The sequence below is a fragment of the Rhinolophus sinicus genome, linkage group LG09, assembly GCF_036562045.2.
Source record: "Rhinolophus sinicus isolate RSC01 linkage group LG09, ASM3656204v1, whole genome shotgun sequence".
NCBI classification, from domain to species: Eukaryota; Metazoa; Chordata; class Mammalia; order Chiroptera; family Rhinolophidae; genus Rhinolophus; species Rhinolophus sinicus.
In genome coordinates, this window is record NC_133758.1 from 59,589,254 (window position 1) to 59,613,212 (window position 23,959).

A 23,959-nucleotide genomic window follows, 5' to 3' on the forward strand; every position below is an offset into this window, starting at 1 on the left:
TAATAACTGTGTACCTATCAATAATCACTTTAAATGTAAATGGTAAATACTCCAATCAAAAGACATAGGGTGGCTGAGTGGATAAGAAAACAAGACCCTTGCATATGCTGTATACTAGAGACCTAAGTCAGATCAAAAGACACACACAGGCTGAAAGTGAATGCTGGAGTGAGATATTTCATGCAAATGGAAATGAGAAAAAACTGAAGTAGCATTACTTATAGCTGACAAAATAGACTTTAAAATGAAAAATATATTAAAAGACAAAGATGGGCACTACATAATAATAAATGGATAGATCCAGCAAGAGGACATAACCCTACTAATCATCTATGCACCCAACACAGGAGCATATTAATATATAAAACAGATATTGACTGACATAAAGACAGAGACCAACAGTAACACTATCATAGTAGGGGACTCAACACACCATGGACAACAAGGGACAGGACCTCCAGACAGAAAATCAATATGGAAACAGCATCCTTAAATGACACATTGGACCAGTTGGATTTAGTTGATATTTTTAGAGCATTTCACCCCAAAGCTGCAGAATATACATTCTTCTCGAGTGCACATTCTTTTTTTGGAAGATTTTCCAAGATAGATCCCATGTTAGGCCACAAAACAAGTCTCCATAAATTTAAAAAAATTGAAATCATATCAAGTGTCTTTGACCACAGTGCTTTGAAATTAGAAATCAATTACAAGGAAAAAAACTCAAAGACACACAAATACATGGAGGCTGAATAACATGTTAGTAAATAATGAATGGGTCAACAATGAGATCAAGGAAGAAATCAAAAGATACCTCGAGACAAAAATGAAAACACAATGACCAAAAATCTATGGGATGCAGCGAAAGCAGTCCTAAGAGGGAAATTCATAGCAATGTAGGCCTACCTAAAGAAACAAGAAAGGATAGTGGATGGGGGGGGCGGGGGGTTCACACAGTGTGAGGGCTATAAATGATAAATGTCTAAGTATTGCTTTGTCTTGTGCACCTGAAACTAATAAAATTACAAAAAAAAAAAAAAAAAAAAAAAGAAACAAGAAAAATCTCATATCAACTGTTTATCCTTACACTTACGTGATCTGGAAAAAGAATAGCAAAATAAGCCCAAAGGGAGTACAGTGAAGGAGATAATAAAGACCAGAGTGGAAATAAATGAAATAGAGACCCAAAAAATACCACAAAAGATCAATGAAACTGAGAGCTGGTTTTTATAGAAGATAAACAAAATCGACAAATCTTTAGCCAGACTCATCAAAAAATATATAGAGAGGTCCAAAATTAATAAAATCAGAAATGAAATAGAAGTGACAACAGACAACACAGAAATACAAAAATTTTTGGCAACTATATGCCAACAAATGAAACAATCTGGAAGAAATGTATAATTTTCTAGAAGCATACAAGCTTCCAAGGCCAACTCAAGAAGAAATGGAAAATCTGAATAGATTGATTACTACCAGGAAAATTGAATCAGTAATCAAAAAACTCCCAACAAACAAAAGCCCTGGACCAGAGGGCTTTACAGGTGAACTTTACAAAAAGTTCAAAAAATAATTACCACCTATTGTCCTCAAATTATCAAAAAATCCAGAAGGAGGGAAGGCTTGCAAACTCTTCTTATGAGGCCACTCTCACCCTTATCCCAAAATCAGACAAAGACATTACAAAAAAAGAAAACTACAGGCTGATATCCCTAATGAACATAGATGAAAAAATCCTCAACAAAATGTTAGCAAACAGAATTCAGCAATACATTAAAAATATCATGCACTACAACCAAGTGGGATTCATCCCTGGTATGCAAGCTAGGTTCAACATCCTCAAATCAATTAATATGATATACCACATTAACAAAATAAAAAATAAAAATCGTATGATCATATCAATAGATGCAGAAAAAGCATCTGACAAAATCCAGCAGCCAGTTATGATAAAAACTCTTAAGAAAGTGGGAGTAGAGGGACCATATCTCAACATAATAAAGGCCATATGTGATAAACCCACAGTTAACATCATACTCAATGGGGAAAAGCTAAAACCATTCCCCTTAAGATCAGGAACAAGGCAAGGTTGCCCACTTTCTCCACTTCTATTCAACATAGTTCAGGAAGTACTAGCCACAGCAACCAGACAAGAAAAAGAAATAAAAGGCATCCAAATTGGTAAGGAGGAAGTAAAATTTTATTATATGAAATGACATGATACTATATAGAGAACCCTAAAGACTCCACCAGAAAAGTATTAAAACTGATAAATGAATTTAGTAAAAAAGCAGGATACAAAATTAATATTCAGAAATCAGTTGCATTTATATACACCAATAATAAACTACCAGAAGGAGAAATTAAGAAAACAGTCCCATTTACAATTGCTTCAAACACTATAAAATACTTAGAAATAATTTTAACCAAAGAAGTAAAAGACCTGTACTCAGAAAACTATAAGACACTGAAGAGAGAAATTAAAGAAGATACAAATATATGGAAACACATACCATGCTCATGAATTGGAAGAATTAATATATATTTAAAATGTCCATATTGCCTAAGGCAATATACAGATTTAACACAATTCCTATCAAACTACCAAGGACATTTTTCACAGAAATAGAACATATAATACTAAAATTTTTTGAGCCATAAAAGACCCCGTATAGCCACAGCAATCTTGAGCTATAAGAACAAAGTGGGCGGTATCATGATACCTGACATCAAATTATACTACAAGCCTACAATAATCAAAATAGCATGGTACTGGCATAAAAACAGGCACATAGATCAATGGAACACAATAGAGAGTCCAGAAATAAATCCATGCCTATATGGCCATTTAATCTATGACAATAGAAGCAAGACTTTACATTGGGGTAAGGACAGTCTATTCAATAAATGGTGCTGGGAAACCCTGTCAGACATATGGAAAAAAATGAGGCTGGACAACCTCCTTACACCATATACAAGAATAAATTCAAAAGGGATTAAAGATTTAAATGTAAAATCTGAAACCAAAAATCTCCTAGAAGAAAATATAGGAAGAAAGTTCGCAGACATTACCCTTAGTAATATTTTTACTGTTATATCCCCTCCGGCAAGGGAAGTAAGAGAAAAAATAACATCAAATTAAAAAGTTTTTCACAGCAAAGGAAACAAAAAGGCATCGTACTGAATGGGAGACGATATTTGTCAATGATATATCTGATAGGGGGTTAATATCCAAAATTTATAAAAAATTCATAGAACTCAACTCCAAAAAACAACCCAATTAAAAAATGGGCAGAGGACATGAAGATACATTTTTTAAAGAGGACATACAGATGGCAAACAGAGATATGAAAAAATACTCAACCTCATTAATCATTAGAGAAATGCAAATAAAAACCACAGTGATATACCACCTCACCCCAGTCAAAATGGCTATCATCAATAAATCAACACACAACAAGTGCTGGTGAGGATCCCCCCAAAATGGATCTCTCAGGCACTGCTGGTGGGATTGCAGATTGGTGCAGCCACTATGGAAACCAGTAATGGACATATCTCAAAAAACTGGAAATAGAACTATCTTATGACCCAGCAATTCCACTTCCAGGTATCCATCCAGAGAAATCCAAAACACTAATTTGAAAAAATGTATGCACCCCTATGTTTATTGCAGCACTATTCACAATAGCCAAGATATGGTAAACAACCGAAATGCCCATCAGTAGATGACTAGATTAAAAAACTGTGGTACATTTATACAATGGAATATTACTCGGCCATAAAGAAGAACGAAATCTTACCATTTGCCATGATACGGATGGCCCTAGAGAACATTATACTTAAATAAATCAGATGGAGAAAGATCTCACTTATATGTGGAATCTATAGGATAGAATAAATGAACAAACTAATCAGAAACAGTCTCAGAGACATAGAGGAAAACCTGAGGGTTGCTAGATGCTGTGGCGGGGGTGGGGGGATGAGGGAGAAGGTGAGGGGATGAGAAAGCACAATCAGTAACCACAAGATTGCCATGGGGATACAAAAGTCAGTTTGGGAAATAAAATCAATAATGTTGTAAAGATTTTGTAGGGTATCCGATAGACACTTGTCTTATTAGGGAGACCACTTCATGAATGGTGTAGGTGCCTGACCACTGCAATGTACATCTGGCCGAAGCTGAATCTTAATGAATGTCAACTATCATTTAATATATATATGTCACAGGATGTGGAGTACAGCATAAGGAACAGAGACAGTGGAAATGTAACAGCTATATATGATGTCAGAGGGGTAGTAGATTGGGGGAGAGAGGGTTATCACTTTGTGAGGGTATAAATGTCTAACTATTACATTGTTTTGTACACCTGAAACTAATAATAAAAATTAGACTGAATTAAGTGATTAATAATACAACTTTCTCAAAGAGGTTTCTCTGATTTCCCCTTCATTTCACAACATAAATTCTATTAGCAATAATTATACATTTATATATTCTCTATACTAGACTCTTACCAGGTATATGATTTGCAAGTATTTTCTCCAGTTCCATGGATTATAGTTTCACTTTCTTGAATAATCACAAATTCAGCTTTTGATGAAATCTTGCTTTGATACAAATGTATAGGTACAGTCAACTTAAAGTTAGTTTTTGAAAAAAATTCTCTTTAAATTTAGATATAACAGTATTCCTTATAAAAACATATTTTATTGTATTAAAGCATATTCAACTTATCAGATAAATATTTCACATAGAATTTGGTCTGTACAAAGAAGAGTAAAGCCTAAGTTAAATGTGACAGTTACTTTGGTTCTGTTACTTTATCCAGGTCATCATGGAGGATCCTTGAGATTCGGTGGGAAGCTAAGGGTCATAGGCCAACAGTGTCAGGCTGCTTTCTTTCTTATTTCACCCAGAAAGTCATAGGTCTGCTCTGAAATGTCAAAAGGTTCATGAACTCCATCTGGTGACAGCAGAGCTTGGAGAGCACCCTTGTTTTCTTGGTTTTGCTTCAGGAAGTCAGCGATGACTTTCCATCGTGCAGCCTCAGTCTCTTCTTCTGCCCACCTGAATGGGGGCAGGAGTGTCGAATGGAGAAGGGGGACCACGCAGTCATGGTAAACCAGGAGAAACACAGCCTTCAGGAACTCTCCATCTCTCTAGGAAAACACCACCATAAATAACTGTGAATGGACCTGCATCATTATTTGTTGTGTTAAATTCGATGAACTCTGTTACCTAAAAGTCATGGGGGGTGGGGGTGGAGGTGTCATAGTGCTTGGCAGGTCATCGGATCTGGACCAGCCAGTCAGTCAGGAGACAGCCCCTCTTAGTGGAAGCAAAGTCACCATGGAGCAGAGATGAGCAGTTCTCCCTGAGGCTTTTGGGGGTGGCTCCTTGAGACCAGTGTTCTCCTAAGCCCCACGGAGGGAGCCTATTTGATGAGGGAGTCATCAAATAGAATGGGGTACTGAAGTCTAATTCTGGTGACACAGGTGTGGGTCCAAATAAATACAAGTCAAACTCAATGCGAAGTTAGCTCTGTCCACTTAATTTGCTTACAGCACATCAGAGAATTGTCAAGTTGTTATAAGAAAAGGGCAGCAAGTGTTCTGTGTGAAACCCAGAGAAAGGAGACCCCAGGAGTAAGAATTTGATTTCATATCCTCCCCAGATAACAAGCCCACTGCAGTGTCAACACTGTCAGCAACCCTTGACACTGACAAACTGTGGTAGAAATCCTAGAGCACAGCAGTCTGAAGGCAGAGGAATCCATATACAGTGGAGTCCACACACAGATGCCGCCCCTCCAAGCTCACCATATTGTAGGGGGCGATTTCTACAGGCCTCAGGCCCAGCACCTTGTCTACTAGAATAGAGTATCTATACTAGAATAGCATTAAACCTGCCCATTTAGCAAAAATAAAATGTAGATGGTATTGGTCAAAGGGAAGCTCAAATAAGAATACAATATATATATACTTTTCCCTCAATTTTTAGGGTTTTCAGTTTGTTTGTTCTTCTATGTTCCTTGTAGATAATTAACATTTTAAATTAGAAAACCACAGACCATGGTTGCAATGCAGCCCACTGCCTTTTTATAGTTTTATGGAAACACAGCCATGCTCAGATGTTTACCTATTGTCTATGGCTGCTTTTGCATTATAATGGCAAAGCTGAGTCATTGTGACAGAGACTTATGGTCCACAAAGCCAAAAATATTTACTATCTGGCCCTTCACAGAAAATATTTGTTGAATCCTGGATTACAGCATTTACGCCACTGCTCACTGCCTAATGCAGGCACCGTTTGGTTTGTAATGACCATACTTCCACAGCAAAGTAAGCATGAGCCATGAATTTTTTCAATGTATGATACAGCTTAGGCCAATTTTCTCTTTCCTTCTCCTTACCTCATATAGACTTTGAGAGCTAGAGGAATATTTTTAAAGTAAGATAAATTTGATAGTCAATTGGGAGACTTTGGTTTAGAAACTTCCCCTCAACTAAATGAAATTCAGTGATCTAAAATGTGAACATGTGTTTCTTTTCATATTAGGAATTGTTCACCCAGACCCTTCTTGGAATGTGTCTACAGCCATAATGACAAGTTTAATGGATTAAGAGGGATTATAACTATGGCTATGTTAGCTGAAAAAGAGGCATTATTGGAGTGTGCAAGCACACATTGAGTGCTACAAATATTAAGTTCCACATGGAAAAGCATATTACCTTCTCTGATCTTTTTAATGTGCTTTCTTTCTCAGCCCATGAACTCTAAAAAGGAAATAGAAATATTATATTAATCCAATAGTTCACAAGTCTTCACCACACTTCTGCAGCTCCACTGTAAATTAAACATATGGTTGGGGTTTAAAACGCTGTGCAGAACCCACACCCATAAGAATTGAATCTGCAGGCATCTATTGATAATGACCCGGAACCAGACTGACTAGGTAGGGAAAGATGCCTCGGAAGCCTGTGCTTCTTACAAGTTAAAACTAATATAAGAATAGAATCAGTGAAACATTAACATATATACTCAAACAGCACAAATACAGCACCTGAACAATAAAACACTAGCAAGCTTTTAAGGTAAGACAGTCATGATAATAGAAAAATGCCAAATACCATACTTGTCTGCAATTCTGTCTGCCGTGATAATTACATGGTCAGGGTGACATAAATGCAGTACAGCTTTGCGGTAAAGATTTTCAATGTATCCATGAGGCTTCACCAATTCTTCTTTAAAGAAAGAAAAACCCAGAGTTCCATTAACCCCACAGAAGTCTAGGTTGAAGGTTCGTGGTACCAATTCCATGCACTGGAAGTGAGGGGGTTGCCCAGGCTCTCAGTTGCTCATTTCTGGGCCTCAGGTTGTGCTTATTGGCACCTCCTGATTTCATGGGTTCCATGGAACCATCGGCCCATTCTCAATGGCCAGGGCGGGAACATGACATATGGCACCAAGACAGAGATTCTCCACAAGATAAAGGAGAAGTTTCCCACCAAGAGAGCACCTCTGTGCCCCTCATAAGCCACATCCCGGACGTTCACAGGTACTCCTGGGAAGAGCTGTCTTAGGGGATGTGTTCCTCCACCTACTGACTGTTGTACCTATGGATCCTGGAGTGTTTGAAGAGTACCCTTACAGAGTAGAGTGATTCACTGTACAGGCTATCATTACCACCGAAGCACCACCAACAAACTGAACTTAGCTGAGTTAACACTAGGAGACTCACACACCTCATAATGTAAACTTTAAAAGGAATCTGGCTTAACACAAATATCACTCAGCAACTTTAGACTTACTGGCTGGTAACATTTGCCCATTGTTCATTCGTTAAGTGTCAAGGTCCCACCTCACTTTTCACTGAGTTACCAGCAAGTAGTCAGGTGTTTCACTTACTGTAACTCAACGGGGAATAGAGAAAGCATGTGGGAGGGAAGGTCACTACTACGTACCCAGATCACTTCTCCTTCCTCTGGAGCAAACAGAAGACTCTACTTTCCAGCTCCCTTGAAATTTAGTGGGGCCACATGACTGGTTCTGGTCTATGCTGCCTTGGGGCACAGGCAGTGGGAAGCCCAAGGACAGTTCTCCATTCTCTCTTTCTGAGGGGCAACTAGCAATGGAGCCCATAGTTCAGATGACGGCTATCAGCCTGTGGCCTTGGGTGACTATGGAGCAGGGCCTTCCATTGATCCACGCTGGAAGGTACCATGAGCGAGAGAGAAACCTGAAAGCTATCGCTGCACAGCCTGGCTTAGGTCATACAGGGTGCCACCAAGAGAATGCTCAAAAAGGAACAAACCACTTTTTAAATTTTATCATTTATTATACAAATAATTCACTGTGGAAAAATTAAGAAAATACAGAAAAAATAACCCATGGAATCCAGAGGTAAGCACTGCTGCCTTTCCAGAGTCTATTCTTCCAGATTTTTTCATAGGCAGATATACAAATATAAGTATATATATTTAAATAGACTAATACCACAAAAGGGCTTTTCTTTTCTTTCTAATAATTTATGTAAAGTTGAAGAGCCTCTCGTATAGCTGGATAAACCCAGAACTGAAATGCAGTGAAGCCTGGCTTGGCCACTGTTGAACTCCATGGCAAGACAGGTCATGACACTTCTTTGAGCGGTCAGCTTATCAGGAAATACAGAATTTAGATTAGATTAGCCCACTGGTTCCTCCTAACACCAACATCCAGATTCTGTGACTTGTTACACAACTAGAGAAGCACTCCAGTGCCCAGCACAGTGCCTCAGCCACAGTGGACTCTTGTGAAATCTTTGTTGAATGAATCAGTGTATCTATGCTCTGTATAATGAATAAATATAATACTAATGACTTTATAAGGGAAGAAAGAGAAATTCTGCATTATCTAGCTATAGTGCCAAATGAATTTATCTGAAATTATGGGTAATCATATGCCATAAACAGTTTTTTAAGTGTTTTTGCTGCAAATTTTATTGTTCTGTTGACACTCTCCACTCCAATCAAACCAGCAGATGAAATCAGTTTCAAAGTCTCATAAGAATCTTCCATTTCTCTGTGAGACCCATATGACCTCCTTCCTTACCAACAGGAGTCACCTCCTAACACAGCTCACCTTCCTCCTGCATGTGTGCTTTCTACCTCTCTGGGCTGTCAGCAGTTTCCCTGAAGCAAAACCTTCATGGATCACCCACAACCTCTTGCCCTCCTCCCCCGGACATGAGACTCACACTAGCCATGCCTATCTACCGACGACATCCACCGACATGCCACAGTGGATCACTGCTCTGCTCAAAAACACTCTCCAGTCCTTCCTACCCCAGAATGTTTGTTCATGCGGATCCCTCCACCCGTAATGTCTTCCACTCCCATCTCAGTATGTCAAAATTCAAATTGACCCAGCCTTGTATTAAGTCTATCTCACATAGGACCTCTTTAATGGAATAGGCTCCTGGTCCTCATTTGCTGCCTTCTTTAAGTCTCCAAGGACCTGGGTCATACTTCCCCTGTGGCATTTGCCGTGGTATCTGAGCATCTGTCTTGTAGGGATACAGGTCTTGTAATATTTGTTAACCCTGATATACTAAGTTGAACTTTATAAAACTGACATATTTGAAGGTCAAATATGGCTGAAAATTGGAGATTTCATATGGATCAACCAGCTGCTACTTCATACAGCAGACAGTATGTCGAATTAAATTTAAAAAACTGATATGCATGCCCTGACTCTCCGCTGAGAACTCAGTTGATTTATCTAACAAATGATTTTGGATTTTTGTTCTTAGGACACAATTAGTGGCCATCTTAAGTCAAGGGTCAAACAACAGACAAAAGATTGCAATAGTGTATGTAGCAGACACTCCATCTTCTTATTGGGTCTGGGTAGACAGTCTGGGAAAGTAACACTCAAACTAAGAAAGGAAGGATGAACCCAAGTTAGCTGGAAAATGAACAAAGATTGGGAGACATCATGCAAATAGCAGGGAAAAAAACCCAAGAGCAGGTGTCAGAATTCACTAACGTGGTATGTTTAACTGCTTCCAGAACCCATCAGGTTCCCATCATGATGCATGCTACCCACCCTGAGTGCATCCATCACATCAGGCTGCTCCAAGAGCTTGGGGAAGGTGGCCAGTACGGGATTACTGATAAAATCTGAAATACAATGACCAAAATGATTTTATACAAACTTTGTCCAATGAATTTTACTGCAATAGACAGAAAAACATTCATTCAGATTAGAATTGTGCCACATGATTTATTCACTCAACCCATCTTCCCCTACACCCATACTCCAGGGGATTCTGGAATAAGTCTTGTATCAAGTAGACAGGGCATTTAGGGTGGGAGTAAAGTGGCTCTGAACAGAATAGAATAAGGCTAGAAAATTTTGTTCTTCTTTCTACTTTTTTTTTAATCTTTCTTTCTGACTTATGACTGTGATGTGGTAAGAGGAATCAGAAAGCACCAGAAGAAAGAAGGCTGCTTAGGCTTGAATCCAATCTACCAGCACTCAGGGAAAGACCCCAGACTGGTGTCTAGGGGTTGATGGATAGTGGTGTATGAAAATGGGGATTCCGGCCATATGTCTAAATACTGCGTAGGAGAACACCGATATTCCACAATAGGTAATTGCACATGAAAGGCCAATGCAAGGAAGCACAAGGACACTTTGGAAACGATCTTGTGTCCTTAGTAGAGAAAAATCCTTTCTCTAGATTTTACTAGGTTTACTTGTATTCTGATGGTCAGGGTCAAATGAAGGAAGTCAATAATTGTGAGTAACTTTCTTCTTACCTACAGGACAACTAATAAGACTTATACTTTTTTATTTTTTTTTAAATGCAGATTGCTTTTTTTTTAGTTGGTTTCAGGTGTATAAAATATAATAATCAGACGTTTATACCACTCACAAAGTGATAGCCACCCCCAAGTGTCCACTACCCCTCTGACATAGTACATAGCTATTACAATACCACTGATTACATTCCCTATGCTGTACTTTATATCCCGTGTATGGGGGGAAATATATCTATATATATACAGATTATATAATTTTATATATATGTGTGTGTGTGTGTGTATATATATATATATATATATATATATATATAATTATAGTTGACATTCATTCACTATTATTCTACATCAGCTTCAGGTGTACAGCGCAGTAGTCAGGCATCTACACAGTCTGTGACGTGATCCCCCCAATAGTCCAGTACCCATCTGACATCCTACATAATCTTTACAACATTATTGATTATATTCCCCAAACTGTATTTCACATCCCCATGACTATTTTGTGACTATCAATTTGTACTTTCTAATCCCTTCACCTTCCTCCCCCATCCCCCATCCCCCAACCCTCCTCCCATCTAGGAACCATCCATTTTTTTCTCTGTATATCTGAGTCTGTTTCTGTTTTGTTTGCTTGTTTATTCTGTTCTTTAGATTCTACATATAAGTGAGATTATATGGTATTTGTCTTTCTCAGTCTGACTTATTTCACTTAGCATAATATCCTCTAGGACCATCCATGTTGTTGCAAATGGTAAGATTTCATTTTTTATGGCAGAGTAACACTCCATTGTATAAATGTACCATAAATTCTTTATCCAGTCATCTATTGATGGGCATTTCAGTTGTTTCCACATATTGGCTACTGTGAATAGCGCTGCAGTAAACATAGGGGTGCATGTATTTTTTGAATTAGTATTTTGGATTTCTTTGGATAAATACCCAGGAGTGGAATTGCTGAGACATACGGTAGCTCTATTTTTAATTTTTTGAGGAACCACCATATTGCTTTCATAGTGGCCTCATCCTCTTTAATGACATGAATGAAGTCATGTCAGTCATGAAGTTTTTCTAGTCATTGAAATAAATTCAAAGGCCAGTGATGATTAAAAGGCTTAACTGTCATTCTCTTCAAGTTATAATTACTCCTTGAGAAATGTCTGTGCTTCTGTGACTTTGAGTTTCATTTCTATTTACCTATCCAGATGGTAAGTCACTGGGAGAGAACTCCTGTCTAACCATGAACTCTACTTGTCCACAGAGTGTTAAACCATCACAGGGCTCTCCCTCTCACTCCTGCTCTAGCCACACTGGCCTGCTTTCAATTTCAATCCCTCCAGCACACGTGCATTTTCTTGCCTTGGGTCTTCAGACATGCTGGTCTCTCTATCCAGAAAGACTCGCCCGCCCCCCCCCCCCCAATATCTCTAACTCCTCTCTCTGCAGAGAAGGTTTCTCTTATCCTACACATTAATTCAGGTCTTCCTACTGTATGCTTTCATTGTGTATTTTCCTTCAGAACACTTATTTTAAAAGGTGAAAAGGATTAACTCATGTAATTTTGTATTTCAGGTCTGTCATTCCACTAGGGAGGGATGACCGTGCCTATCTCACAATGTCTGGCATATAGTGGGCTCTCAATACATACCTGCTTATTGATTTGTTGAATTCAAAGAATGTCCAATAGTTAAACTTTATGGAGGCAGTTTGTGTAACACATGCATTCCTCTTTGCAAGTTCAATCATGTGTGACAACTTATTAATTAAAATGAATTTTTTTTTTTAACAATTTACTTGGGAAAAAAATTCAAGTTTAAAAAAAAGTTGCAAGAGTAAAAATAGTACACAGAACTACTGAATACCTTTTATCTGGATTCACCTATTTTTAACTAATCCATTGATATTTAAACTTCATGCATTAAGAAACAGTTATCTTAGGTGATTTCAGTTTCTTCCCAAAAAGATGACGTGCATACCAAACACATGGTAAAAACAGATTATTCAGACATTAAGGGAAAATATGATTATGTCTGAAATTTAGGATCTCAAATCTCTAGAATTTGAAATGTGAAAATATGTATATTGTAAAGAATTAAATACATACCGACCTCACACAGGATACAAACTGAGCACGGTGTGTATCCTTGTATCTGCAGTAATTTATTGACTTTGATGATATTTTTAAAATTTCATTTCAAATGTCACCTTCAGAAGCATAAGATATAGGCTGACATAAGTTATATTTACTCAAACATGATGTGTTATTATACAAAAGGAAAATGCAAAGACCTCTTACCAGCACTTTGCATGCTCATCCTGCCTTTCAGGAGTACATCTCCAAGAATTTGACGATAAAATATCAACAAATGAATGCAGCACATACTTCCAATTAGTATTTCTGGCAGTAGACTATTAAAGAAGAAAAAATAGTATTCGTTAAACAATCCTCTACAATCCAACATACAATGTTTTCTAAATGTATGTTTATTACTTTAATGAACAGTTTCAAGTTTTGTTTCATTATTGGAAAAAGTGTGACAATTATAAGGAAAATTTCCACTCTAAGTAAGTCACATTAAACTTCAGATAACTTACATTTTTAAGTTATGTGTGCACTTTCAAGTCTCAACTCTGTCGCCATTCCTGTGCTTCCATTTTAGCACATACACCCATGTTAAATGTCAAATAAAAAAGAAAAGTCATCAATCACATATTTTGGAAAGAAAGCTACAAGTTTTATCAAAGCCATGTGGCCACCCTACCTGCAGAGGAAATGTAAGTTCAGACCATTCATGGTGCTGGGTGGAAAATGGGAGGGTGGCAGATCCGGATTGAATTCTGACTTTGCTACTTCCTAACTATGCAACTTTGGGTTAATTAATTATTCTCCTTGTGTTTTGGTTCCCTCAATTGTAGAATGCAGATAGTAATACCTGCATTTTAGAGGGTTACTAAAAGAATTTAAATGAGGTAAGTGTGGAGTGCTTAATGCTCTACCTGGTACACAGTAAGGGCTCAAAAATAGAAAATAAATTTCAGTATTGAAGTTAAGTTAGTATTAGTTTAAAATAGATCATTATAACTTTAGGATACTGTATGTAATCCCCATAGCAATTAAAAAGAAAAAAGTCTACAGAATATACACAAAAGGAAATGAAAAAGGTATAAATATGTCACTACAAAAAAAAAAAATCAAACACAAAAGAAGGCAATAAAGGAGGGAATGAGAGACCAAAAAAATCTATGAGACATATAGAATACAAATAACAAAATGGCAATAGTCTTTCCCTATCAATAATTACTTTAAATGTAAATGGATTAAACTCCCCAATCAAAAAGCATAGATTAGCAGAATGGATGACAGGATCCAACTATATACTACCTACAAGAGACTAACTTTAGATCTAAGGACAGATAGGTTGAAAATAAAGGCATGGACAAAGCTATTCCACGCAAATCGTAAACAAAAGAGTGGGATGGCTAATAATAATATCAGACAAAATAGTCTTTACGCCAAAAAACTGTTCCAAGAGACAAAAAAAGGGATATTTTATAATGAGAAAAGGGTCAATTCACCAAGAGGTTGTAAAATTATAAACATATATGCACCAAACATTAGAACTCCGAAGTATATGCAGCAAACATTGACAAATTGAAGAGAGAAATAGATCTGCAATAATAGTAGGAGACTTCATTCAATATCCCATTTTCAGTAAGAGACAGAACAACAAGGCAGAATATTAATAAAGATATAGAGGACTTTAACAACACTGTAGACTAATTGTAGCTAACAGACATATACAACACTACTCTGCCCAACAACAGCAGAATACACATTTTCCTCAAATGTTCATAGAACATTCTCTGGGATAGACCATATGTTAGATAGATCACAATACAAATCTTAACAGATTTAATAGATTAAATTCATACAAAGTGTCTTTTCTGATCACAGTGGAATGAAAGTAGAAATCTGTAGCAGGAGGAAAACTGGAAAATTCACAAATATGTGGAGATTACATACCACTCTTAAACAACCAATGGATCAAAAAAGAAATCACAGGGAAAATTACAAAATACTTATAGATGAATGAAAAAGAAAACACAACATACCTAAACTTATGGGACACAGTGAAAGCAGTGTTAAGAGGGAAGCACATACCCTCATCTACCATATATCAGTGAAATCATATGGTTCGTGACTTTTTCTGTATGACTTATTTCGCTTAGCATAATAATCTCAATATCCATTCCATCCATGTTGTTGTAAATGGCACTATTTCATCTTTTCTTATGGCAGAATAGTATCCCATTGTGTATAGATACCACATCTTCTTTATCCAATCATCTATCGAAGGACACTGGTTGTCTCCATGTCTTGGCCACCATAAATAAAGTTGCAATGAACATCGGAGCACATACTCGAGGTCGGCCAATTAAGTTCATGAACTCATCCTAGAAAAAGTGCTCCGTACCTCATCTTTTCTTATGGCAGAATAGTATCCCTCCTGCTTTTATTTGCTTTTCCAAATGAGCAATTTGGAAAGAAAATTAAAACAATTCCATTTACAATAGCATCATAAAGAAGAAAATACTTAAGACTAAAAATAAAGAAACAAAATTTCAATACTGAAATTTCAGAATAATAATCTGGAAACACAACAAGTGAGTGCTTTAAAATCCTGACACATGACACACACTAAATACTTACTGGGAATATATTGAGCACAAGAGTCAACCTTAGAAGATACTCAAGAAAATGTTTTGAATCATTCTAAATATACATTTTCTAAATGTTATTTTCAGAAATGTATGAAATTTGTCAAGCATGAAGCAACACCACACAGAAAAACCTCAGAAATCTTGAAAACAATGTCCTCTATCAAAAAGGAATATGTCTTTGGGCTAAGAAAAACTACCAAAAGTTTAAAAAGAGACTTTAGTATCTTAATCCTTTATTGTCATTTCGAGAATGAGAATTTTGGAAGAAAAAGAAATGAATCACAAAGATAACAGCCTTTTAGCCTGTTGACAGAGAACAGAATGAATGTGACTCCTACTATGATGGTGCAGGAAGCAATGGACCCCCACGGGTAATTTGTTTCATGGAATTTAAATAAGCATCCTTAACCACTCCCTAAACTCTGCATTTCTAGAAACATCCAAAAATGCAAGACACTTATATTCATATATAGCATTTGATACACAAAGTTAGAAATCACCTCTTTTCAACCCTGCTAAAATTCTTATCTTGGTATATCTGACCCAGATTTCAAAGACTGATTGCAGGGGGCCATTTAAGTGACCCTTTTAAATGCCTACATATGCCTTCCCAGTGTTCATGCTGTGATTCCCAAAGGCTGTTCTGTGTCCTTCCCTCTGGTCAATGGCACGTGTGGGAAGTGTTTTGGCTGAATGCCCAAACTCATGTCTCACACTAAAGAACAGCCACTAACTTTGCTAGAAGAAGGGGTGGAACCTTCCTTCCCTTTTACCTTTTCTTCTCTCACAGACTCGCCTGCTCACTCTGTCTGGCAGGCATCACCTCCAGTTTGCTCCTCCCACAGTGCAGGTACTGCTTTCCTTCTGGTATCTCCTTACAACAGGAGGCAATGCTGCTTGCTCTTTATTAGAATTTTTTTCACAGAAATCGTCTGATTTTCCCAAACTCAAGATGACTAGAAAGCTCTGAGCTACAAAAGGTTGGCTGAGCTAAAGAAATAAAAATATACATTTTGTCCTCACAGATGGACCAACAAACTCTGGTGGCAGAAGGACAACACAAGTAACAATGGGAACCAGGCAAGTAATACCATTGCCTCATTTATTTTTAGCAACAATAAAACGGAAGTGAAAGTAAAAAAACATGGAATGCACAAAGAAGGCAAAGGAAAATAAACAAATTTATACACACGCACACAGCCTACTTCTACAGACCACTGTTTCTTGGTATTCAGAACTCAGGCACTGGGAGTCCAAATCTAAATTCAGGGCTTTTCCTCATCAGTAGCCTTTGGACAAATCATATCAACTTAAACCCCTTTGGAAAACAGTTCCAAAATTAGAGGCAAATCGTGGTGAAACTGAAGGATCTATTTGCTCCCTCTTTCATCTCATGCTGAAGAGAGTTATCATGATTACACTGTTTCTGCAAAATGAGATTTGTGGGTAGAACTCTGTCGCTGTTTCTTTGGTAAAGGAGGTGAGTCTACATTGATTTACTGTATTTTCACAGGTCTCCTGACATCCAAGGGTACTCACGTGTACACCTGCTGGCTGGAGAGAGAGTAGTTGGAGGCCAACTAGCAAGGATCTGGGTGAAAATGGGCACTAATGTACACTCAAACTGGGCTTCCCACCCGTGGCCCTGATACCACTGTTGCATGTCCCCTGGCATAATGCAAAGAGCCTCTGTCCTTTCTCCTTCAAACAGAGAAGTTTGGGTAAACCAAAGTGAAGTTCATAAGCAAGGAAGAGTGGAAGGTTAGGAGGTACTTTTCAAGGAGAGGAGGAAGGCTGATGGTATCATTATTTGCTGCCATCTCAATCCACTGAAGATGGTGGTTCAAGGGAGAGGACACTGAGATGGATTAATCTTGCTTTAGTATCCACGTCCAGGGCATACAGGCTCAGAGCACTGATGTCTAAAAGCACCAATGTTGGTGCCTAGCCTTTCACCTGGAACCTACAGAACAACCCTCACAGCACAGCCCCTGCGCTGCAGCAACCCTGGGTCCTTTGGCTTCACTGCATCCATGGCCTGGTTTCTGTGAGATACAGCCTGAGCCTGGGCAGGGTACCCCAATACACACTTGACACTTCCAGGAGTATAGGTCCCCAGACCATACAAAGTGGAATGGCAATTTCAAGACAGCTGTCAAGTCTCTATGTGGATTCTAGAAGGAGAGAAGAGTACGTACATACCAAGACAAGGTGGGGCAGGGGAGGCCCAGGGACAGCAAGAGGCTGAGCAGAGCCCCTCAGATGTACTATTATACTGGTAGGAAGGTCTCTACTTTGAAATTACTTAGCATTTTCGATGCCTACTGCGTGCTGTAATCATACAAGTGCCCCATTTCCTGAAGTCTGGTGGGCAAGGACTCAGGAACCTTCTTTATGAGCCTGCCACACAGAGCACTCACTGCCTTAGAGGAATGGCCCACTACCTGACCTCTGCACTATCCAGTCAGATTTGATCTCTAGGATGTAAAATGTATCTGCAAATCAGTATCTGTGGTCAAAGAAACGCTATTAAGAGCTGTGCTGAAAGACATGCTGGGGAGAACTCTGGGAGGTTTATTAATAGTGGGTAGTGGAAGGTGGAGAAGAAGGAAGAATAAGGCCAAACAGGATGTGGGCTTTTCTGTTACAAAGACTGCTACTGTGCTTCTTATTTTTTAACCTTGAAAACTAACAATATTTTTAAGGAAAGATTGGCCAAAGGAATGTACAGGCTCAATGAACATCCAAGGGGAAAAAAAGCCAAGAGAATGAGTAATACCCACGAACACATTATTAATGGTTACTGAAAGATTTAAGTGTGAATACTATAATTATAAAACACATTACAGTTTTAGAGATAAGAACAAGGGATATCTAAACTAAGAGAATAACCTAGAATGAGAAAAGCAACCTTTTAGAGGGGTAGGCCAAGTTTTTATTTAGGAGGAGGAGACATATTAAAAAAGTTATTGTTAAGAGCAATGTCAAATATTACCTTACTTCTTAATAATTGCAACAATGAGCAGGTTGTGGTAGGAGAGTCCAGCTGCATCAATTTTGTCCCCGTGCCATGTTCTCCCTCCACTCCTGTCCACTGAACCCTATGTGCTTCCATATGTTCATGACACATCTCTCCAATCCTTCAAAGCCTATTTCAAATGCCCCTTGATCTTTTCAGCTACATAGCACATCTTCATTTGGACAAATTTTATGACATAGAGCACCAGCTACCTGGCACTGTATTTGCATTTATCTATACATATAATCATAACAGTAGTCAGTAGTTATAGTTCACACTTACTGTGCTTTACTGTGTGCCATGCATCATAAATATTAGCTAAGTGCTTAATATGCTTTCTTTTTTAATTAAACCTAATCTCATTACTGCTTATGGGGTTGACATTTCTACTGTGCCCATTTTAAAGATGTAGACATTGAGATCCAAGAGGTACCTGAGTAAGAAACTGATAGACCTGGGATTCTACTAGTGTAAAAGCTCTCTGAACAAAATGCAAATCAAAACCACCATGAGATACTACTACTCACTTATTGAAATGGCCAAAATAGAAAAAAACTGATAATATCAAGTGTTGTCAAGAATATGGAATAACTGGAACTCTCATACATTGCTGGTGAGAATGTAAAATGGTATATTCATTTTGGAAAATAGTTTGGCAGCTTCTTATAAAGTAAACAAATACCAGATGCCCCAGCAACCCCACTCCTAGGTGTCTACACCCATGAAAAATGAACATATATGTCCACATACAAAAAACCCATACGCAAATATTTAGAGCAGCCCATCCTTAGAAAAAACCCAGATGTCCCTAAACTAGTAACGGGATAAACATGCTATGGTACATCCTTCAAATACAATACAGGCACACGTCACTTTATTGTAAATACCGTGTTTTTTACAAATTGAAGGTTTGTGAGAACCCTCATCAAGCAAGTCTATCGGCACCATTTTTCCAACAGGTTCAAATGAGTTAGCACTTTTTACCAATATAGTATTTTTTAATTAAGGTATGTACATTGATTTTTAGAAATAATGCTATTGCACACTTAACAGTCTACAGTAGAGAGTAAACATAACTTTTATATGCACTGGGGAACCAAAAACTTTATGTGACTTGCTTTATTTTGGTATGTGCTTTATTGCAGTGGTCTGGGACTAAATCTGCAGTATCTCTGAGGTATGTACTCTTTAGAACAAAAAGAATAAACTATTAACACATGCAGTGGTATTCAAGAATCTCAAAAGCTGAGTGAAAGCCTGACTCACAAAGCTACAAACTGTATGATTTCATTTATATGACATTCTGGAAAATTTATATGAGATTCTGTTGGGAAAGAAAATAGATGAGTGGTTGCCTGGGTATAGGGCTGGGGCTGGGGTTGGGGCGTTGATGACAAAGCAGCAAAGATAACTGTTAGAGTGATGGACACATTCTCTATCGTGATTGTGGTGGTAGTTACATGACTGTATATATTTGTCAAAACTCAAAGAACTAGAAGAAGTGAATTTTGTTGTACCTAAATTATACCTCAACAAATTTAACATTAAAAAAAAAGTGCACTAAAGACAGGCTCATGCATTGGTAAGCACCACTTAGTCAGAAATTTCTATACTATTTCTGACCAAATCTATTATTTCCACTAACTAGTAAATAGAAGAGTAAGCTAATCTGAATGTTATTACTATTCCATTTCCCTCCTGATCTTTAGCAGATGATTTAATGCAGAAAAAATAACCAACAAAAGATGACCAAGCAGGAGAGGCCAAAAGCAAAAATGGTTTACACATGCTAAGTGACCCAAGTTCACCGGACAGTTAGAAGCCATACTAACCTGAGTATGTTTCTTGATCTTCTGTTCAAAGATCTCAGTTTTACTAGAAGCTGAGGCTGCCTCCTCCTCATCATCATCTGATGGAAAACACTCCCATGGGCTTAAAAAAAAGTTAATAAATATCAAAACTTTAAGTGTTGGGGACAGTGAGTACAATAAAACAAAGTATTTTACTAAAAAAATATTTTGTTATAATACAACAAAGTATTTTCAGCATCAGAGCTCACTCCTGGAGCCGCCACTACATTAGACACTTTGACAGCACTGCTGTTGCCATATTACAAAGAAAGAAAAAGGGAATTTAAAAAGCATGTCTAACTTTAGATCAAACCACCTGCATCCCAGACCCCCAATTCCTTCCTTTTCCAAGAAGGGGGGCAGCAGCAATGCTATGTGTCCTGAGTCATGAAACAAGGAGGGGCAGGTCTAAAGAACAGAGGGGGAGTTTCAATGCTATCAGGCTCTGAGCCACATGGAACAAGGACCACATCTGTCTTACTCTCCATTCTCCATTATGTAGTACAGTGCCTGGTCAGTGAACATATTAAAAAGTGCTCAGTATTTCTGGAGGACAACTTGGCATGCACATCACAACTTCAAATGTCTACACCCATTGACTAGTGATAGGCAATGTCTGAATTAGCCTAGTCTATTAATTCAGCCAAGTGTTCAATGAGAAGGAGCAAATGCAGCCTCCTCATGCTTCCTCATTTCCTACAGTAGAGTCTCACAGGTGCTATCAAGAAAATACTCAAATAAAATGATCAATATTTTAATATGGAATGACATGTTTTTAGTGTGAATTTATTATTTACATATTACAATATAGCTATCTTCTCTGATGGCTCTTCTGTTTGATATCTAAAGAGAGGAAGGAAAGCAACCTGTAAGAGCTATACCTCTTCTGGACACTGAACGGTCCACTTCAACACCTTTTTCATAAGGGGTGCCGCCATTCAGGAAGAGCTCATAAGTCCTACAAAAGAAGGGTATGCTATGACGCAGAACTGTGATGGATATTTTGAAACACAGATAAATTTGCAGACATTTTATTTGCGTTTCATTGGTAAACAAGAATGAAAGCTGTTGATCCTTTACTGAGGTAAATAAAGTTGCGGCGTTTCTTAACTACAGAGGATGCCAAAAAATGTATACACATTTTAAGAAAGGAAAACTGTATTAAAAATTGTAATAATATATACCGATAATAAAAGATGAATACAAGTTCACGTTTGACTTCTGCAATTACAAGAGGTGCTCAAAGTGGTTACCATCAGCATCCAGATACTTCTGATTACGGTGAACTACTGCTTGAGCAACGTTGACCAAAGTGTCCACTTGTATACATTATGTTGGTGCCCCCAGTATTAACTGCAGAAATATATTCTTCCACATTAAAATGAGAAAGAGTAATTGATGTCATTAAAGTATTTTGACTCTAATAACTTTTTAAAATGTATTTTTTAAATGTCTTGAACCACCATTGGAAATGAAGCCATTATGAATTTATATTATTTTTTAAATTAAAACATGCAGATTGTTGTAAAAAGTTTGAATGGCATAGAAATAATAAGCAAAAAATGAAAACTCCCTCCCCAACACTCCCACCCCCACCACCCACTGCCCTGTTTGGTAGCCCCTTGTCCTATCTTTTTCTATGCAAATACAAATAAATACATACACACAGTAAGTCCCAAAACAAACAGATTTTCTTTTAAAGATGTGAATTTCCAAAGTGTATAAAGCAGACGGTAAAAGGCCTCTTTCATCCTACTGCACCAGCTCCCCACTCCTGCTTCTGGGGGCGACCTCTGGGAACAGTTTACATAAAACTACCCACAGATGCATAAACACAGTTTTTCATGAACAAAAGTAGAGTCACAGTATACATACTATTCTGCAACTTGCTTTTTTCACATAATATATGTTGGAAATGTTTCTGTATCAATACACAAGCCTCCACCTCATAAAAAAAATAGCTATGACTTCACTTTAGGAAAGATTGAGTAGACACAGCTTTCCTTCTCACTAAGTACTGCTAAAAACCCTGAACATTACTAAAAATAACTCCCTCCTCAAATCTTAAGAAGCCCGGGCTTCTACATCTACAGGGTGGAATGAGGAGTGGGTAATAAAGTATCCCTCTCCCTCCTGGGTGACGTCAGAGGACTGGTGTGGCCATGACTTTCACCTCTGTGTTGTGGTAAGGAGGTCCTGTTCACTCCTGTGGTATCAATAAAGGTGGAGGGGGAGCATTATCTGAATTAAACCTTTGGGATTAGGCTATTGTAACCCTCCCCATTTTAAAGTTGGGGAAAAGTGAGGCTTGGAAACGTTAAAGAACCTGCCTGCAGGTACGCAGAGTGGGGACTACAGCTCTGAATTTTATCATTGCAAATCTGAGATCTCTGCCATCACCATCTTGCTGACATCCCATTTGTGTCTTAATTTCTTGTTTATATCCTAGACTTAGATTTCTGTGTGTGCCCATTTAAAAATTTAGATTGTCTTTTTCTCAATTTTGGAGAGCTCTTTTTATATTAGGATATATTGCAAATATTTGCTACCAGTCTACCTTTTGGTCTTCAGTTTTAAATTTGTTTACAGTGGCTGCCAGGACAATTTCAATGTATCACTTACAGAAAAGTGGGGTTACAGAGGACCTAGACCCTGGACTTAGCTTTCCTTCTCTTTGGAGAGAATGCGGCTCTATTTCAGCACTGTGAAATGTGTTTTTCCCATAGGAAATTACTGAAAGGTCATTCTCAGCAAACAGCTGGTGCAAACATGTTTTAAAAGCCTCTTTCTACATGTGTTGCTTCTTCCTCCCTAGGATAAAACTGTACATGCTGTTTTCACATATTACTTATAAAAAACATTAAAATAAACATTAAAAGCCCTCTCCCCAAAAGTTATTGAAATACTAATAGAACATACGTTCTATAAATCTAAGGTATCTAGAGTCTAAAAAATGAATTTCTGTTAGGTTGGCGCAAAAGCAATTGCAGTTTTTAGAATTATTTTTAACATTCTAAACCGCAATTACTTGTGCACCAACCTAGTACAAAATTACCCGTTTGGAAGGAATACATAGCCAACTTACTTTGCTGGAATAGGAATTCCACTGGCATCAAAAAGTTTAAGAAACACCCAGCCACAACTTAATTCTCCTCTTTCACCAGTTGACTAGGAAATAAAAAATTAGATGAAACTTAATGTCTGAAACAATCAAATTTATAAGTATATACCAGGTCATTTTAAAGGAACAAAATTAATATTCACCTTGAGAACTAAAAAATTCTTCACAAGAAAATCAAGTGAAACAGCGGAGTCCCTTTGTATTCGTAGGCCACATGGTAAAGTGAAAATCCCATCATGTTAAATTGCTTTTGAAAAGCCCTAGACCTGATGTGGCAAATGTTGAATGGTATATGTGATGGAATGAGCTCAAATTACATCAATAGCACAGGAGATCATTAAGCCTTGTCTCACTGAAATGTAGAATGAGCTAGTTAAATCATTCAAGGGTCTTTCTGCTCAGAACTTTATCCTACTGTCAACTGTCAGAGGCTACTGGGGCTCA

At 37.8% G+C, this 23,959-nt stretch overlaps 1 protein-coding gene across 11 annotated transcripts in view; it reads right to left on the reverse strand.

Moving 5' to 3' along the window:
- Nucleotides 1–1,341: 1,341 nt before the first annotated feature.
- Nucleotides 1,342–23,959, reverse strand: part of NPHP1 (nephrocystin 1) — a 53,596-nt gene continuing 30,978 nt past the window's right edge. For 4 of the 11 annotated variants that reach the window (XM_019719038.2, XM_019719039.2, XM_019719037.2 and 1 more), the window contains 7 exons: nucleotides 23,480–23,562; nucleotides 21,276–21,352; nucleotides 20,377–20,476; nucleotides 13,100–13,212; nucleotides 10,088–10,161; nucleotides 6,733–6,777; nucleotides 1,344–5,160 (listed from right to left, as the gene is read on the reverse strand). In XM_019719038.2, the coding sequence (XP_019574597.2) occupies nucleotides 4,888–5,160; nucleotides 6,733–6,777; nucleotides 10,088–10,161; nucleotides 13,100–13,212; nucleotides 20,377–20,476; nucleotides 21,276–21,352; nucleotides 23,480–23,562 (765 nt within the window). In that variant the 3' untranslated portion in view covers nucleotides 1,344–4,887. Of the gene's footprint in view, nucleotides 5,161–6,732; nucleotides 6,778–10,087; nucleotides 10,162–12,907; nucleotides 13,009–13,099; nucleotides 13,213–20,376; nucleotides 20,477–21,275; nucleotides 21,353–23,479; nucleotides 23,563–23,959 lie in introns of those variants that run through there. The other 7 variants (XM_074340502.1, XM_074340500.1, XM_074340499.1 and 4 more) reach the window with 5 other exon arrangements.